The following is a 19,888-nucleotide window of genomic DNA, read 5'->3' as shown; positions in this document are numbered from 1 at the left end:
CATTTGAATGAACAAACACCAGGCATCATCTCTTTGTTGATAAAAAACTGAGCATTCAGTGGTGGAAAAGTGTTTATGATTTTCTACTCACTTGGAAAAACTACTTTCTTACAAAAAGATGGGACTTTTTTTTTTCTTTAAAGGCAGTTGTGTAGAAAAAAAAACAAACCTTTTTCACAGGGCTGCAGGGTCTGTGAAAAACTAAGTGCACAGCCACATTTTGCAGGAATAACTTGAAGTAATTATTTTTTGCATCAGACAAACACTGATGCACAGACTCTTTACAACATTGCTTCAATTCACTGAAATGTGCAGGTATTTGTTCAAGCACCGCTCTTTTCCAAGGCAACAATCTGATTATTTCCTTTTTCATCCATTGGATTGTAGATTTGCTGCTGTGCTTGAGATCATTGTCCTGCTGCTTGTCCCAATTTCAGCTACGTTTTAACCGTCAGACAGCTGGCCTTAAATTTGAGTTCATGGTCGTCGCAGTGACTGCGAGGTGTTCATGTGGCTGCAAAAGAAGCCCAAATCATCATCCCTCCACCACCATGCTTGACAGTTTATATGAGTTGCTTGTGTTGATATGTTGTATTTGCTTTTTTCCAAACGTGACACTGTTCTAGAAATCTCGAGGTTTGTTCAGACGTTTGCAAAGCTAAGCCAGGCTGCCATGATCATTTTAAAAAGAAGAGGCTTCCACCTGACAGCCATGCTTATTCAGTCTTTTTCTAATTTAAACATGCTAACTGAAGCCTCTGAACTCTAACATGTAGGGCTTTGATTTTTTGCATTTTCTCTCAACATCATGTCTTCACACCGACGAATGCTCCAGACTAACAAACTACCAAAACGTCTGCTATTATAAAAGGTGCTCGCACTTGCAGACGATCAGTTTATCAAGTGAATTTGATTAGCAGCACCTGGCTGCTACTTATTCTCTTAACTCCTGTGAAAGCAGCAAAGGTGTTCTTAGTCTTCACAGGGCTGCAAAGGAAAATATTTCCTTTTCACGCAAGTGTACAAGATAGCAGGTAACCACAGACATCAAGTGACTTTTTTTTTTAAAGGGCGTCAGAGAAGTGCACAGAAGTGTCCTTTGGCTAGAAAATATTATGTCTGAATGTCAAAGTACCTGCAGAGTGCGTTTTTTGTACGTCCTTGTTCACCTCGCTGACTTCCTGTTTAACACGAGGTTGTCTGGTGGTCTCCATGCGGCCGCGGACCTGCGCTATTAGCCGGGAAAAGTCACTGCTGTGCTGCTTCCCTGTGGGCAAAATAGCATATCGCTATAGGGTCAAACACATCAAGAGGATAGAATGATTATGACGTTATGTGATAGTCACTGATTTCTAATAGCGGTTCAAGAGTCTAACCTTGAATTCAATGTTTAGATTAAATGCAGTCATAAATTAAAGTTATTCGAATTAAATGGTTGCTAATTAAAATGACTGTAACGCACAGTTGACCACTTGGAGCTGCAGTTTAAACTCACGTCTCAGAAAGTGTTACTGCAGAACATTTTTTCAACCTGCTGTTATTTTACCAAATGGGAATGTTTTCTGAATAACTAGCTACCAACTGTATTAACACTAAAAGAAATTGGTGTCACAGAAAGAAAAGGCTGCGAGCTCCCGGCGGATACGGTGTGTGCATGTGTATACGCCGCTTTCACCTTCTTGCCTGCTCAGGCACCACTGCCCATGCCGGCAGAGTGAGTCATCCACATCCTCCTCTGATAAATCGGGAGGTTATCACAGCAGCGCAGCTATTTATAGAGCACACCTCTTGTGAGTCACATCCATTTTTCAAACACTTTTAAAGTTAGCTCTTAAGAGTTATTTCCAACAAGCTTTTCATCTAGTTCAACTATGTCAACATGACTTGAGAACAATGTCCTGCGATTTTGGTGAACTGGCCTCTGCCCCGAGGATAAAAACACAGAGCTCATCTAGATTTTCTTGCTTCTGTGTATCCGAGTGATTACCTCCGAGGTCACATGGGGGAAAAAAAAAGTCTCAGACATACAAATCAACAGACAAGTGGCCCTATGAATTATAATAAAATACTGGAGATTATTTACACAGACAAAAACCTATGTCACCACGTGCTGCTAAAAATCAGACAACTGTTGTCCATGTTTCTGCTTCTTTTTTAACTTGTTGATGAAGGTATGTGAGGCTAGCTTATAGACTAAAGTAACACTTGCGTTATGGCTGGGCGACACTTCATATGCAAAACTGCAATCCTCTTTCTGAGAAACAAAAGCATGTTATATTAGAGATACTGAATATCAGTAACCTATGCCGGTTTTCACAGGGACAGTCGACCTATCCACAGTATTACCAAGCAACAATTACTCAACCAGACAAAAATGTCATGCAGTCTTTATGATGGACTGCCTCTCAGTAAGTCCTCTTACAGTGGATTTCCCAAGTGAACTAGTGACCTATAAGAATTGATCACCGAGAAGCCTGATGGAGGCTTTGAAAACTGTCATAACAGGCTGTCAATAACATCTATCCAGCTAATTTTAAACTTTTATTTCTTTTGTAGCCAAAAAATATATAATATGCACTCTAATTCTGAACACCCAATACCCAATTTCCTTCGGGGTCAACCTTCAGGATCAATAAAGTTTTATTAAATTGAATACGTCTCTATTCCTTCATTTAAAAAAAACTCTGTATAGAGTTAATAGAGAAGCTCTCCTAAATTATTTCAAGCGTTCTCATTGTACCTGACATAAATCAGTTGGGTGATGAGCCCAAATTTGAGATTTTTGGTTCAAACTGACATTAATATACAACAACGACTGTCTACAGCCATCTACCCACCCATTTACAATTTTCCTGGAAAAATATAAAGAAATGAGAGGTGGCTTAAGACTTTCACAATACTGTATGTGTGTTGCATTTCATGTGAGCCATACATTTCAGTCTTTCTTTCCAAAGACAGCAGTGACCAAAAATGAACACCATTCAGTTACTGGCCAAAATAAACATAGTCAACAGGACTCTGGCTTTTTTTCTCCATCACCAAAGTTTATTGTCACTACATGTGTCGTTCTTCACAAGTGTTGATTTCAACGAAACATTTCCTAGGACTGCGTTGCTGTATGCGTGTAAAACATGCAACGTTTCAGCACATAAAAGTGTCAGGATGAAAAAAGAAAAACTTACTGTAATTTGAATGCATGTCTTCGATCTCTTTCTCAGACTGATTCTTTGAGAAAACCATGACCTGGAAAAAGATTAATTGGAGAGACATTTGTTCATATTGACAATGAATCAAGAAAAACAAATATTGAAATTTTGCAATATTTGTAAAGAAACTGAGCTAACCTGTCTTTTTTTAAGCCAGCACCCGTGCAACAAAAGTACTGTTTTTTTATTACAAATAACTCATTTTCATAAGACTGTGAAATTTTAAATTGTAAGAACTTGTCAGAATTATTGTTTCTCAAAAAAAAAAAAGATTAGAAATACAGTAAAATAATATATAAACGCTACTGAAAATGCTGCAACGTACATTTGAGAAAAAACAAAAACAAAATTTAAGCTCTCACTAAGCAGTTAATACATACTGGCTTGGCCTTCCCCTGCAACTGGTTTCTCATCTTCTCATTGGCCTCGACCTCTTTGGCAATTTCCTCAGCTGTTGACAGACGAAAGATGAATCTTTATTTGGCTTGAGGTGACAAATATTGTCCCTTAAATGAAATGTACCATTTGACCCATGAGGTGGCAAAACAAAACTGAGGTTTTCAAGAAAAGTAAAAAAAAAAATCAAGACAAAAACCAAACTAGTGAAGTCAAATATCACCAACTTCATTCTATGTTTAAGTCTCATGGGGAAAAAATGTTAAAGCTTTGTACCACAGCAAAGGCATTTCACGATAGAGTTACAAAAAAAAGACCAAACAAACAACAAAAAAAAACTGCCTGTTCCCAAACAAGCAGAGTGTTTGTTAAAGCGAATGCAAAACGGTTCAGTCTGATTTTGTTGAATTAACATTCAGTCTGGGAACAGCAGGGACCATCTGCTGGACTTTGAAAACGAATGCTGTCCCGTTCTCGTCTTATACACGACTCCAGCTGCTCAACAGTCCCGGGTCTTTGTCGTATTTCTTGTTTCACGATTTGTTAAATGTTTCAACTGGTGAAAGTTCAGGACTGTGAAATATGCAAAAGCTTCACTGAAATAAATGTCGTCTGGATGGGAGAATGCTTGTTTAAAAGTCCGGATGCACTGGATGGTCCCTCTTCTCTTTAGTCCAGAGGACCCTGTGTGGAATTTCAAATTCCCAATAGTACGAGGATAGAACAGTTTTCCACTTTTGCTCCGTCTATTTTAAATGGCAGAGAAACGAAAGCTGTATGTTCTTTTTGATACCCAATCATGTTACCATCTGTTTCCATTTAACCTCATCAGTTATAAAATGTTGATTGAGTTCTTTTTTTTCTTTAATGTTGGGGTATACTTTTCCAGCCTTTTGGTGCCTCCATACCAACTTTTGAGACATGTTACTGACATAACATTCAAAATGAACTAATATTTTTTTATGAAATGTTAACGATTTTGCAGTTTAAGCATTTAATGTTTCCTAGATTGCGAATAAGATATGGGTTTATGAGATTTTGCAAAACATTGCATTCGTTTTTATTCACATTTTACAAAAAAAAAATCTCAATTTTGGGGGGATTCTACTGTGTTTCTAAATATTTGAGTGTCATTTTCTGGTTAGAGCATTTAAGTCCATGCAAGCCTCTGTCTGGTATAATGAAGAGTGCAGGCACAGGTTCAGGGGCTGCCACACTCCCTCCTGTCATTTGTTCTATAACTAATAAGGGCAACAAGTACACAACTGAGAGCTATTACATGACTGTTCCTCTGTTTTGTAAACAACACTGCATCTGGCCCCCTTTATGATGTGTGATTTTTCATTCCACATTCAAGTGTGGCTATTTGAATAGACTACAAACACTTCTGATTTTCAAGTTGAGGTTGGACAATATCCTATACAGTCCACTTCTTTTGTTGTGTAACAAAACACTGTGATATCACAGTAGTTTAGAGTTCTTGTTTTGTTTTTTCATTTTAATAAAAAAAAACAGAGCAAATCCTCTCACCTGATTTCGGGTTTAGAGAGTCACACTGGGCATTGTATAAGTAGACAAAATCTTGGTGTCTTTTGATCAGCTGGTCTCGAGATCCCTGCAATGGCAGATGGCATTCCTTCAGCCTCCTCTTGAGCTCCTGCACTGAAAGCAGGTTGTATACCAACTTCGGCATTGGACGCCTCTTCTGGCTAAGAGAGCGGAAACAAACAGATTCACTGTATATTTTCAGTAACCAACAGATATGACATTTTAATGCTTGAGGTGCATCTCTGTGCTAAGCTACAACAAAAATCTACAACTATAGAAAGAAATGCTCTTGAACACAAGCAGAATTTTTATTGTCATAACGGAAAAGGTTCCAAATTAGGTATAAAATTAATATCTTTACACACTAAAAGAAAAGCAAGTGCTTGCAGACCTGTTCCCCACTTTGAAGCAACCATTTCAGAGCCGATGAGCTCAAAGGGTCGCATTAATTTTGGTCGTCCCAAGTCTCCAACCACTGGTTCCCCTAATGTGGTTGTAGCTTTAGTTATTCACAAGTTAAGCCCTGTGACATCAAACTACAACAAGACAGATTTTCAAAAGAGTTCAAGAAACTCATGACTGTTGCTACTCTCCCTAAGAATGGGAGCGAGCCCAGGGGTTACAATGAAACACTATATCTGTATTTGTGAAAATCTTTGTTCGTGTTTCTGTTACAACAAAAAATAAAAAATGAATAACAATGGGGTTCAAGAAGAATACCACAAAGGAAACTCTCTCTCTCAAAAAACAAAAAACAAAAATCAAAACAAGCACTTCTCATGTTAAAAAGAAAGCCTGGATGTTCCACAACACATCACTGAAAAATCTTTTAAACCTCTCTAAAGGCACAAAAGTTCCCCAGCATGCTTGGAGGTAAACAAGAAACTGCACAATAGCCACAAACTCTCATATCAGCCTTAAAGCACTGGAACAAGTATTACAGTTTAAGGCTACTTGCAACCTTTGAACAAACAATAGATGCAAAATTGTATCAAATTTTAGAGGAAAAGAGCAGGGCAGGAGTCCAGGACCTAAAGCTCAGCAGATGTTCAGTAATGGAACAAGACAACAAGCAAAAGCACATAAATCAGCAACGGACTGGCTGAATAATAATAATGATAAGAGATAATTCGTGTATGGAAATCCTGACCGTAACTTAGTCGAGATGCTGTTCATCAATATAAAAACTGATAAGCTGAAACTGTTTTCCAGGAGAAGAGATAAGATACCACAAGAAACATTTGACAGAAGTTGTTGCGTATAAAGGAAACATTATTTTGGAGTTATGAAATTCAAGAGTGCATAGACTCTTTTTGTTGCCTGAACTGTGAGTAATTGTGAATTGTGAAATCAATACAGACATGACCTGTTCATGAGAGTTATTCATTTAAGTCATATTGTGTCTGGCTATAATCGGCTTATCCAGACCAAACCTACAATATTTTTCCCAACATTTCTGTTTTTGGTAATTGTACGCCATTTTGTATCACAAACTGTATTAAATGTTATTAATAAAGCAGGAAAAACTGCTGGGAGGACATAAGGTCATCGGTTGACTGAAACCCAACTGTTGTGTTTAGTTTTCTTTGTCTTCTACTTTTATTTATTCTTTTTTTTTTTTTTTTACTGCATCCATGTACAAGAAAACTTTAATCTCATTATAGAAAAGACATTTAGCCACAAGCTAATTTCCATCTGCTGTCCCTAGGCAGGTATACACAAGATTAAATAAAAATGCCACGTAAACATAACTCCACGTGGTACCTGTTAATTTGAAGCATAAGGGGTATTTTTAGTTTAAAACAAAATCACAAGTAATTAAAAAACAAAACATCTCAACATGTTAGGCTAACATACACATGTTAATGACAGTTGAAATAATGTTTAATAGTTTAAAAATAATTTTACAGCTAATCTGATTCATATCTGTCTTTTAGTCTGTCTGATCCACTGATAAGTTTGGAGATAACGGCAGTTTCTAATGGCTGTTTGTTGTCTTTGCTATCTTGGATGTCCGAGACCTCCAACATCTTAGGTTGTCACACTGGTGTTCGTTCACCTTCGGAAATTACTGATCTTGAGTGACCTCTCTTTGCTACAATTTCCTTAACTTGAGGAGACTTCTGACTCTTCCTACGTACGACCCTTTTATTTGTATCCTACCTCCCAAAAGAGCATTAAAGCTTGACAAGACATCAGTACAGTCTTCATTTAAGTGATCAGTAAAGTGGATACTTTACCTCCTCAAGCTTTCCTTCTTGTCGCCACTGGTAAGACACGTGTCCAGATGTTTGTTGATAAAATGCTGGGAAACACTCACAGAACACACAGGGCACTCCACTGCAAAAAAGACACACAAAATAATGTTGATAGTTTTCGTGCTATGACTCTATAATATATTTCCATGTAATTTAGTGCATGCATCCAACCAGCTGCAGTTATGCAATTCATTCATAATTCAAATTAAGCACATGAAGACCTGAACCGAAATGACACATCTGTATGTTTTGTTATCAATATGTTATATTCACTGGAGGTGAATTTTAATTGTGACCCAGTTAAACTAATAGTGACAATTAAAGCAACAGGTCATGAAAAACACTGACAGTAAACTGTACTCTATGCTGTCTTTTTTGTAGATGGTACAAAGTTGGTATGAAGATGGAATTCAGTCAATGTATCTCACTGTGCACCAGTCACACACTGTTCTGTACTTTAGATCCATCACAGTACAGCAAACTAACCTGTTTATCCTGCACTAACCTGCAGAGGATTTCCATGCAGCCTTTAAATAAGGTAGTTAGTCTGCCTCAGTTTGAGTTGCAGCACGTTTCACAATATCAAAAAACATAACGTCACATGTACAGACCTAATATCTGGTTTAAAAACATGTAGGGCCACTTAGATGCTGAAGTACCGCAACCGCAACTTATGGACACCTGCAGTCGTTCAGGTGTCAAAAATAAAAAAAATAAAAAAGCCCCCCCAAAATCCACCCAATCCCCCAAACAAACATAATAAACCCACCATCCCGCTTTTAACCCCTGACTTTGGCACATGTCGTCTCTTCTTATGTTTGAAGGCTCGCAGTGACATGAAATATTAACTCCCCTCAAATGTGTTACAGCAAAAGTAACAAGCCTGTTTTGAAAATAAGGAGTAGAGAGTATGGATATTTGTTTACAAATGTAGGGAGTAAAAGTTAAAAAAAGGAGTCAGGGGGAAAAAAAACTACTCAAGCTACTCAAGTACTTAAGTACAGTAAGGAAGTATTTGTACTTAGTTACTTCCCACCTCTGAAATAGGATGACAAAAATGAAAAAAGAATGGGGAAAAAAAATCAGTGTTTGCCTACTGACTGCAGTTTTTTTTCCCACATTTGGTTATAAATTACAAGTAGTTGCAGTGACCAGTTGCCCAGTTTGAATCTGCAACACCAACAACTTCTTGCAATCTTTCTGGGTGCAAGGTGATTGTTCTCATTTATAAACACAGAGTGCAGTCAAACACTCTGCAATCAGTCTGAGTCAGACAGTGCTGAAGAGCACAGCTTCTTCCAAGACAGGAAGCTGACTCAACTGGTTGCTTCATGTTAGTATTCCTATATAAAAATAAGGCTGCCAAGTGGCTATACTGGGTTTGTTTTTCCAGTTAATCCACCTCCTGCAGCAACTACAAATCTATTTGTGGAGGAATTTCAGTATTAAATCTATGAGGCTGTTCCAACTAACAGATTTGTGATTTTTCCCAGTTTATCGCAATTAATCCCATTTATCATAAACAGTTAGCATGCAATTCCCAATTTGAGTCAATCACAAGCTAATAGCAGATTGATGCCATCTTATTGCCCTTTCATTGCCATCTAAATGCTTTAAAAGCCACTTTTACCCATTTTTAAAGCAATAATTTCAAGGGCAACAGCCACAGTATGTTTACAGTTAAACTGGATTTACCTTTGATTATGGGCTTAATGTCTTTTGAAGGTGTTAAAGAATGTGCCATCCCATTTTCAGCGCTAATACTTGGAAAGGCCGTGAGTGACGTCGAACCCTGAGTAGAAGCATCGTCCATATCTATGGGTTCTTCTTTCACAACCACTGAAAGCTCAGCTTTTCCTGAATGTAGGTCAGTATCATTGTGGATTCCTGCAGTCCATCTTTTCCCCTCCTGAACGCACTCAGAGATGGAACCATTGCACTGGGTTTCTTTGCTGGGAGGTGTTTTAGGCTTCTTTTGGAAAAATTGGCTCAGCACAGAGTTGTTACACCTCTGGCCCCTCTCCTTCGGAGTTTTGCATTTAACGGCTGAAGCGGGAGTCTTCGGAGATATTGGAGGAGAGTCAAATTGTGCTTTTAACAACTGTTGCCTGGAAAAAGAGAAAAGAAACAGGGCACATATGAATGAAAAAGAAAATACAACACAGTTACATGCTCTTTTATTACATTCAGTTTGAAAAAAGAAAAAAAACGACAACATAGGAAGTGTGAATAAATGTTGTTGGCATTGAAGTGAGCCCTGTGATGTTCTCTTCACCTGCTTAATCATCTCGCTCCTTTTCTACTGAGCCAGAAAAAGGAGACACTTCGGCTGCAGCCTCAGAAATGTGGAAAGCAAACAAATTGAAGCTGGGCTGTTACTTGACAATAAAATGGAACCAATGAGGTGTGCGATGTTCCACTTTCCATATTTAAGAACTTATTTGTGCTTTCTGTCTACATTAGGAGGAGGTTCATGCACGTGCACGCACAGATGCAAGCACACGCCAAGTTAGCTTTGCACACATGTGATGTGGAAACACGTTCTACTCCTCCCAACCTTAAACAAATATGCTCTCCCGATAACATTCATCAGTAACGCTGCATACACATAGACAAAAATGAATAGAAAATGTCCAATGAACAAACCCACCATCTTTGTGCTAATGGCATTTTTCCCCATGTGTGATGCACTTAAACCACCTGGCTATCGAGTTATGTCCAAAGCTCTTTTCATGAATTTTAATACAGAGCCTCACAATTAACACACCTAAGCTTACCAATGCAGAGATGTGGTCAGGGCAGTTACCCCCTGCACTCATGGTCTCGCAGTGTCCCAGAGACTTATGGCATTACAATAAAACCACCTCTCTCCATTCTTATTAGTTAATATTATTAATAAAATTTGATCTAGTTGGAGAAACTAAAAGTTTCCTAAAATGTTAGGACAGACATGGAGCAATTTAAACAGAGTTATAGATTTCATTTACTGACCAATATATTAAATAAATGTAAAAGATTTATATGTGTTGTATTTACAACCATCCAAAATAATTATTCCAGTGCACTAACATCATTCAGTTGATTAGCCCAGTACCATACTGTTGTATACGAATTCGTCTTTGTTTGTTTTTTTTTTTAATCAATGAGTAGATAGGAATTTATAGTAAATAAATAATTTTTAAAAAAATTACTATGAGGTAAATGAAATGAATGAACTGGTCCTATTATATGAACCATATTCTCTAGCTTCTCTTCAAAAGCTGTGCTTCAGCTTTGATCTCTGATTAGGTGGAAAAGGATGAATTTAGTTATTATGAGGGAATGAAGCTAAAGTTTGGGCATTTTATTTACAATCCCACTGATCTGTAAGATCAATACAACCTACTTAAATTCCCAACACTTACTGAATTTAAATAGCTGCACCATTGATTTTCTTTACAATGTGAGAGCTAAAGTTTTATAATTAGAACTGGGTTTTAAAGGGCAGGTATAGCTTCTACAGCACTTTTTAAAGCTGGGTGTTAGAGACCTTAAACCATAGATACAGAGCAGGAGATCAGAGGAATTCCACACAAAGCCTTTGGACCAGATTTTATAAAGTCGCCGTCGCTGTTACTCGGGGACAATACACACGGTAATTGTGCCAAGACTTTAAAAAAGCAGCCCTGCAGCAGTCAGAATCATTTCATTAATAGGATTTTGTGTGTGGACATCAGTAGACCTCAGGGAACGTAAAGAAAAACTAATGAATGGTGTAAGAAAAAAAATGCATTTTTACAATAGGAGGGCTCTATAGCAGAAAAGTCTGGGTGCTAAAACACCATCGACACATTGTGAAATGAAACCTAAAGCAAATGAGACCCTGAACATCAGAACAGCTCATATCTTATACCCAGAAAGTTTCAAAACTGCAAAAACTGTTATTAGTGTCAGTATTTTAGAGTATTTTTATTTTGTAAGAAGCTGTGATACAACAAAATACACAACCCGCATCTAAATGATGTGGGTTGTGTATGAAACACAATTTCATAATGCGATGGTTCAGCCTCACAAATGGTCTCTCAACACTAAATCCAAACCATGTTGCATTTATAATAGAAAAGGGCATGTTATGATTGTGATCAAACATATTTTGTTAGCAATTTATCTCTTATCCTAATGTGCAAATACACAAATGAGACAAGAGGCTGCAAGGTAACTGGTTACTGTACCAGTGTAAATATGCAGCACTGAGATTACAGCTAATGGTGTGCTAGAGGGGGAAAAGGCCTCTAATAGAAGTAAATTAGAGCCATCAGATAACAGCAACCCAAAGCACTGATTTCACAGTGATAAATCCGAATGAAGGAAGTTACCCCCAAACACATGCTGGACCAGAGAATCTACCAACCGCATAAGCAGATGTTTAAATAATTATTCCCTAAATGCTTTGCAATGCTGTCATTTCAAAGCAAATAATCCAGTTGAAACAAGTCTATCTTTACACAAAACAACATTTTGACAGAGTCAAAACCAACGAATCCAATTTCTCAGATGCTCAGTGTTAGACAACAGGAAATTAAAAAGAGAAGGAAAAGGCTGCTGCCTAATCCACTCATTCGTAACTGTGATGACAATCAGAAGGGCTACAGTTTGAAGGGAGACCTTTCAGACTGTTGATAACAGAGATGTGATTGATGGAAGGGACAAACATTGTGGTAGACTGACTGATAACAGCATTCAGCATTGGCATCAGCCCAGATATTGGAGAAACAATTCTAATGACTTTAGGCAGAGGGAGCGGGGGGGAGAGCTCTATTTAGGCTCGCAGGCTTATTTTCAACTAATCTTTAGGAGTTGCTACAAGATTCCCCAAAATATGGATCATCAAAATGATCTGTTAATAGATGACTATCTATAATACAAAGGAACATATATATCCTTTGAGAGATGTTTTCTGTTCTACATTTGGATTATTATTTCTTTAGAAAAGAATGACAGGATGGCGTCACTCTCAGTGAACAAGAGTTTATGAACTCCGGCCAGAAGCGTTTTCTCAAAATGTTCCCTACTTTCACGCAAACTAGAAATGTTGCTGTCTGGAGCCCCACTCTTACACTATTCCCGGGATGGAGATTGTAATGCGTTACTACCTCAGTGACACATATGTACTATAGATATGAAATGTTCCAGAAGGAGTCAACCTCAGCCACCATCCATAAAAAAAGTGGTTTAGGAGGATTAGTATTAATCGGTAAACCTGGACCAGATCTTTTTTTTAAGGTTTGTGAATACAGAGTTGCTGGCGGGGAGGTTCTGACGTGTGCATTTTAACAGAAGAAATGGAAACGAAAGCAAAAGAGAAAAGCATTTCACAGATGTAGTTTTTGCTGGTATGAATGTGACGAGTTTGGCAGATGACAAACTTGAATCTTTTTCAAGTACAGAGAAGGGGTGAGGGGGCATTGTTCTATGCTTTTTGGGACAATTTACTCTCTGTCCATTTGTCCCCTAGAGGGAAGTTTCACTGCAAATCAATACAAAGTCAGTCTGAGGGGCTTTGCTTTTATCCTTGTCATTACAGGATAACAATATCCCATTCACAGGCTTAAATGGTTGAAACATAATCATATGCTATGGTTCTTCCAGTCAGCAGATCATCAAAACACAGAAGAATGGTGTTCAGCTAACATACAACACACGGTGGCACAAAACATGACTAAATTACATTTTGCAAATATCTAACCAGCCAATGACCCGGGAGCAAATCAATGCAATTAGGCATGTATTCATGGGCAAGATGACCTGCTGAAGTTCAAACTGAGCATAAGAATGGGGAAGAAATGTTACTGCAGTGATGTTAGGCGTGACAAGATGGTTGGTGCCCAATGGGATGGCCTCAGTATTTTAGAAACTGCTGATTTACTGGGATTTTCCCACACAGTCATCTCTGGTTTATGGAGAACGTACCAAAAAAGAAAAAGGAGAAAATATCCAGTGAGCAGCAGCTCTCTGGGCAAAAGTGCCTTGTTGACGTCAGAGGTCAGATAAGGGGTTGATAGAAAGGCAACAGTAACTCAAATAACCTCTCATTACTAATAGAAAACTGGAAAATTGTTGCCTGTTACTAGCCTGGTCTGATGAGTCTTAATTTCTGCTGTGAGATGTGGATGGCAGGGTCAGAATTTAGATTGAACAACATGAAAGCACGGATCAATCCTGCACTGTGTCAACGGTTCATGTTACTGGTTTTGTGATGCCATGGCAGATATTTTCTTGACACACTTGGTACTAATTAAGCCTCAAGGCAATTAAGCCTGTCGTATAAACTTCAAAATCCTACGTCACCACATTCTCGAGTTATGTCGACACTGACGACAATAACCATTAGCCTTTTATTACTGAGGAGTGAAAATGTAAGCTTCTCCAGAGCTATGTACAATAATAATAATAATAATAATACAGTTAAACCCTTTTTACATAAGTTTAGCATCACCAGGGGAGCTTGTGTGATTTATAACCCCTGTGCCAACCTGAAGGAATAAATAATTAGAGTTTGGAGTGACCTGTTGTACCATGACATTGTAAATAATTTACAATAATTACACCTCCCTATAAACAACTGTTCCACAACAGAAACACAGACCAACAGCCTGTGACTGCAAGCATGTGGCCAGTGTTATTAACTACAGAACAATCTGTTTTTACAATCTATTTTAAGGGAAAGGTTTTCACTTGTGTGAACTGTGTCACTAGAGCAGAAGATTGAGGATAACATGCAACCTAAATTGTACCTTGAAATTTCCAATAGCCCAGCTCTGGACTCTGCACCTCATCTCTGCGTCCTGTTGTAATGAAAATGTATCAGCCCCAGAGCTACACAGCACACAGGTAAGTGCAATGCAGTGAGAACTCTGAGTGACCTCAGCTGATGAAAACAAAATCCCCATTTGATTTACAGAAAATCTGTGAATAAGAAGCAGATTACTAGGAGGCAATCAGGCTGTTTTTTCAATACTGTACAGAAGAAAAAGTGAAATAGTTTTCTTAGTGGGCATAATGTAATCTTGCCAATAACAATGGGATCCCCTGAAATCCCTGCAGTGATCTTTTTTTTACCCCTTCGGATCTTACAATCATGAAATACAAATTAAAGAGATGCTCAGAGCACCTGTGCTCATGGTAAAGAGGTTTACGTGGATTGCAGAGGAAATCTGATTTGCCATTTTTATTACTCATTTAGCCTGCCTCTGCAGGATGAAGAATTTTTTAAAAACCACTTTGGCTAGCTGCAGCAAAATGGATTATATTAAATCATTGTGTCCCAACAAGTCTGATGTGCAAAATGCCAGAAAGAAATATTTCATTAATGATGCTTAGATGAGAAGCTTACTCACAGTCCACTTTATTAGGCACAACTATTCGCTAACAGATATGTGATCAGCCAATCACCAGGCAGCAACTCAATGTCTGACCAGATATACATCAAGAGCAACCGCTAAGTGACACTGAACATGGCACGGTTGTTTGCGTCAGGTCTGAAAAATTCCAGAAACTGCTGATCTTCTGGGAGTTTCCCACAAAAACATCTCTAGGGTTTCCAGAGAATGTTTGAGAAAGAGAAAATATCCAGCGAGAGACTGTTTTCTTTTTGAACTGTGTACATCTGTGATGTATTAACTGAATGACAATAAAGGAAATTAGAATGCTGTTGGTTGTTGATGCTAGAGGTCAGAGGAGAATAGGTCAGCCAAGAACAGGAACCTGAGGATTCACACAAGCTCACTAAAATTGAACCACAGAAGACTGGAAAAACATCACCTAGTCTCACGAGTCTCGCTTTTTGCTGCAACATTCAGATGGTAGGGTCAGAATTTGGTATAAACAACATGAAAGCATCGATCCACTTTGTCTTGTGTCAACAGTTCAGGCTGCTGCTGCTGGTGGTGGTGGTGTAATGATGTGGGGAAATATTTTCTTGGAACACTTCTGGCCCCCTGACCATCATTTAATCTCCACAGGATACCCGAGTATTGTCGTTTATTGTGCCCCTTGACGACCACAGTATGCTAGTTTATTTATAAAGCACCTTTCATAGATAGGCAGTCATAAAGCACTGCACAATAAAATAAAAGTGCAGTTAATGGCAATAGATGCAGAACAAAGTAAAACATGTAGTTTGAAAACATCTCAACAGAAAGTCAAGTTAAACAAAAAGGTATTTAGCTGCTTCTTAAAATAGTCCACAGTCAGAAGTTGGAGTGGGAGGCTGATCCAAAGCCTTGGTGCCACAGACTGAAGGCTCTGTCCCCCCTAGTCTTTCATCCTGTACGAGGAACCGCTAACAAATTCTGAGATCCTGTGATCGAAGACCACAAGCAGCAGTGTGTTTAGTAACAAGCTGGGATAAATAGTCTGGAGTCTGGCTGTTAAGTGCTCAGTCTGTGAGTACAAAACTTTTAAATCGAGTCCTGCAATTTACTGGGAGCCAACCTAAAAAGTAATGTGAGCCTCCTTACAAGAATGTGTAAGGAGTCTGGCTGTGACATTCTATATAGCTTGGAGGAGTCAAAAAGATGATTTATCTAAGACCACGGCGTACTTATCTTCTGGTGGCTGCTTCCAGCATGATAATGCACCAACTCGCAAAGCTCAGATCATCTCAAACTGGTTTCTTGAATATGACAATGAATTCACTGTACTCAAATGACCTCCACAGTCACCACATCTCAATCCAAGAGAGCACCTTTTGGATGTGCAGCTGACAAATCAGCAGCAAGTGTGTGATTCATATCAGTACGGACAAAAATGTTCGTAGCACCTCGCTGAATCAGTGCCATGAAGACTTAAGGCAGTTCTGAAGGTAAACTGGGGTTAAACCCGATAATGTATAACTACTGAAGTGGCCGGTAAGTATATAGTTTGCATACACACTTATTCTATATGTGTACCAAATCATGCAATACAGCTGCAAGTATTTTTTTTTCTGTCCTTTAACTTAATATTGTAATATTGTTGTGGACCCCACTAGTGGTGATTCAGTGTGCACTAAGATCTAAATGCATAAAAAGCTCTTCTTCATTTCAGATACAAGACAGTTCACTTGCTACTTGTCATGAGCTGTACATTACCTTGCAGATTGAAAGTTTGTGACCAAGTCATCCAACAGACGGTTGTTCCTCAGGTCTGCTTCTGTCATTTGCTAAAAGAAAAAGAAGCAAGATATGAAGAAATTCTGCCTGTAGGGTCCAAAATCCAGTGATATTTACAATTAAAGTTGAGCAAGACAATGTTTAAGTGATGTTCTTCAGTGAATTACTTAAATAATTTAACCAATATTTACTGATATCGATTAAGTCTCTTTAGGTGATGTCCTTAATTATTATGTAATTCCATTACAAGTCATGGTCATACTTACTGTATTGCAAACTGGACACTGGAGCTTGTAAGAAAGAAATTTCCGGATGCACAAAGAACAAACTGCAAAATAAAATGCAAACACAAAGCTGTGTCAGCCTGTTGACATTTTATCACATCGCTATTTGACGTGTGTGACAGTTTTTAATTTAGCAAATTGTGAAATTTGAAGAGTGACAGAGAGAGGGTGAAGTTTTAGGAGAAGATGAGAAAAATAATATTATGTCTGCAGCTCTACAGTAAACCATTTTAAATCGTTAAAAACAAAACAATAGAAATTTAATGTGTGCCTGTTAATGTTGCGTTATGGTAGACGATCAAAAATAATTTATGTAAATATATTTCGTGATCTGCCTCTGCAATGTGTGGGATATAGTTCATAAACCAGACAAAGGACAGCTGATTGCTCGTTTCAAACAACCACTCAGTGTTCTTCCTTTTATTTGCATAAACTTCTTTTATGACTGCATCTGCACTGCTATTACTTTTTTTTTTATCATCAACAATTTTTTTTTGCACTGCTATTACTTACAATTGTGTGAGCATTTTGTCATCATTGAAATATTGAGAAAGTCGAAGCAAATAGGACACCGAAGCAGCGCATCGACATTCTGTAGATGGGAGAGAGGAAAAAAAAAGAGCTGAAAATCAACAAGTACCTGCAATAATAACAACAACAACAATATATTTTACCTACTAAAAGTATGGCTGGCTCAAAGCATCTGTGCATGAACCTTTGCACTTTTAATCATACATTATTTTAGGATGAAAATATCCAAAAGTTGATTGTGTTCATCTGGACGTAGCATTTTGTGGAAGAAATGTTTCGTCACTCATCCAAGTGACTTCTTCAGTCTGAGCTGATTGCAGGTTTCCCCAATCTTATAAACAGTACATTTGCATAATGACTGAAACCAGCCCACTGAAGGAACAATGGGCTTTGATCAGTGAAACCCACTGTGCTGTTGATCAATGGTCATGAGAATTTGCATAATTAAGACTAAGGAACTGACCTCCCAGCCCATTGTTCTTTTAGTGAACAGAATCGACTTCTGGAGATTTACTTACCTGGATGATTGAGAATGCGTCAAGACATAGGATGAAAATACAAAAGTTGACAGATGAAGATGTTACTCACTGAATGATAAATAAATGGTAAATGGCCTGCATTTGTATAGCGCTTTTCTAGTCCCTAAGGACCCCAAAGCGCTTCACACTACATTCAGTCATTCACCCATTCACACACACATTCACACACTGGCGATGGCAAGCTACATTGTAGCCACAGTTGCCCTGGGGCGCACTGACAGAGGCGAGGCTGCCGGACACTGGCGCCACCGGGCCCTCTGACCACCACCAGTAAATGTAGTACGCTAGAGTTGGTGAATGTCCTCGTTTATCAAAGGATTGCCCATACAAAGGATATCATTTCCTAAAACCAGTCTATCCAACTAAATAACAGGAAACTATCTAACCCTCCTGTCTCAAGCTGAATGTTCTCTTGTAAGAATGTTCAAGGTTCCACAAATTTTTTTTAATGTGATGTTTGCATAGCATTCAAGAATACAAGTTGTCCTTTCTTTTCTGACCGCAGACAATACTGTGCACACATTCTGAGTCATCCCTCATGTCTTTATTTTTTGCTTCCATGGAGCCAAGCTTTCGTGTAATTAAAAAAAAAAAAAAAGGGCTTTCAAATTTTTCTCTGGTCACTGACAGCTTTTTCTCTCATTTTCAGCACCCTCCTTGTACCTGACCATTTTCAGAGGAATGTTTTACTTTTCTTCTTGATTTTTAAGCCACTTAATACTGACCTATAAATAAACCAAGCATAAAAACCCCACATAATTCAAGGGATAAAACAGTGTTGTTTCTGCAAATTGACAGATAAATTACCACAGAACCAAATTTAAATTGCATATTTAGCCACAATGTTAGCAGCTGGCTGAATAAGGTCAAAATTTGCTCCCATTTCTTAAGCTGAATCTATGAAAAATTATAATTATAATTTTATACAGCACTGTTCTACTGTAAATGCCTTCTATCCAACATTCACACACCAATGGTTACATCGGCGATCAACTTGGGGTTAGTATCTTGCCCATGCAGACTATAAGAGACAGGGATCAAACTACCAACCTTCTGATTATTAGACGACGTCCTAAACTACAACCCACAACAAAACAGTATGTTTGCACCAACTACTCACTTTCCAAAGCACTATTAGAACAAGTAGAGGTCAAAATTAGAAAGTCTCAGCGGTAGTCAAATTAGATCGACTTATGTCATTGTTGCACTGTATTTACAAGGTTAGCAAACGTTTCATCACTAACTGTAAGCACGTCAGATACTCAAGTGAGTTATAAAGATTGAACGAATGTGATGTAAGTGTTACTGCTGGGGTTTTCAGTTAGCTGGGGGCTAACAGCCAGCATGTCAACAAAACATTTGAAATCAAACATAGCTACAACCTACTTTCAGACATGCGAGACTAGGTGGTAGATCCGCTTCCGTCTCGAAGGCCATTTTCTCCGAAATAACGCGCAGATTCTTGACAAAGTTAGCCTCAGCACTTTTTTTTATTCGGCGCTCAGCTGTGAGAGTCCCGCTCACAGAACGGGATACGTCTGACGTCATTTGACAACTTCCGCTGAGCCACAAATATGTAAAGATTGTAGCTGTGCTCGTCACTCGGTCAGAGTCCGGGTTACATTGTTTCAGTTTTATTTAAGAGGCTGTCTTTATTGTTTGGACTTAAAGGCATAGCAGTACTTGTGCTGCCTCGTATCTTTCTACGGGTGCAGATTCAAGAATATCAGATTTGATATACCTGCATTTTATACACAATGTTTTACTGCTTGACGAATCATAGAAAATAGCAACAAAATAACAAAACAAGGCTTTTTTTCAGTTAAAGTTTGACAGTGGTAACAACTTTTTCCAGAATAATTACAATATATGATGGACAGCAGCTTTTGTCTGTCTCTTTTCCTGATGTGCTTTGTTATATGATTTTATATATAACTTCCCGTTTCTACTGAGTTTAATACGTTAATATCAAGCTACAGTATAATTTAGCATACT

General features: G+C 38.2%; 1 protein-coding gene across 5 annotated transcripts in view; it reads right to left on the bottom strand.

Moving 5' to 3' along the window:
• rad18 (RAD18 E3 ubiquitin protein ligase) overlaps window positions 1-19,456 on the bottom strand; it is a 44,561-nt gene extending 25,105 nt beyond the window's left edge. For 4 of the 5 annotated variants that reach the window (XM_026167968.2, XM_026167967.2, XM_080301877.1 and 1 more), the window contains exons 1-10: window positions 19,280-19,456; window positions 17,337-17,415; window positions 16,806-16,867; window positions 16,519-16,589; window positions 9,104-9,516; window positions 7,391-7,490; window positions 5,133-5,311; window positions 3,587-3,657; window positions 3,183-3,243; window positions 1,136-1,267 (exon numbers count right to left, since the gene is read on the bottom strand). In XM_026167968.2, the coding sequence (XP_026023753.2) occupies window positions 1,136-1,267; window positions 3,183-3,243; window positions 3,587-3,657; window positions 5,133-5,311; window positions 7,391-7,490; window positions 9,104-9,516; window positions 16,519-16,589; window positions 16,806-16,867; window positions 17,337-17,415; window positions 19,280-19,441 (1,330 nt within the window). In that variant the 5' untranslated portion in view covers window positions 19,442-19,456. Of the gene's footprint in view, window positions 1-1,135; window positions 1,268-3,182; window positions 3,244-3,586; window positions 3,658-5,132; window positions 5,312-7,390; window positions 7,491-9,103; window positions 9,517-16,518; window positions 16,590-16,805; window positions 16,868-17,336; window positions 17,416-17,501; window positions 17,550-19,279 lie in introns of those variants that run through there. The other variant, XM_080301879.1, reaches the window with a different exon arrangement.
• Between the last annotated feature and the right edge of the window lie 432 nt (window positions 19,457-19,888).

Source organism: Astatotilapia calliptera, chromosome 5, assembly GCF_964374335.1.
Source record: "Astatotilapia calliptera chromosome 5, fAstCal68.1, whole genome shotgun sequence".
In the NCBI taxonomy this organism is placed as follows: domain Eukaryota; kingdom Metazoa; phylum Chordata; class Actinopteri; order Cichliformes; family Cichlidae; genus Astatotilapia; species Astatotilapia calliptera.
The sequence above is the reverse complement of the archived record's forward strand: the minus strand, read 5'-3'. Positions and strand labels throughout refer to the sequence as shown.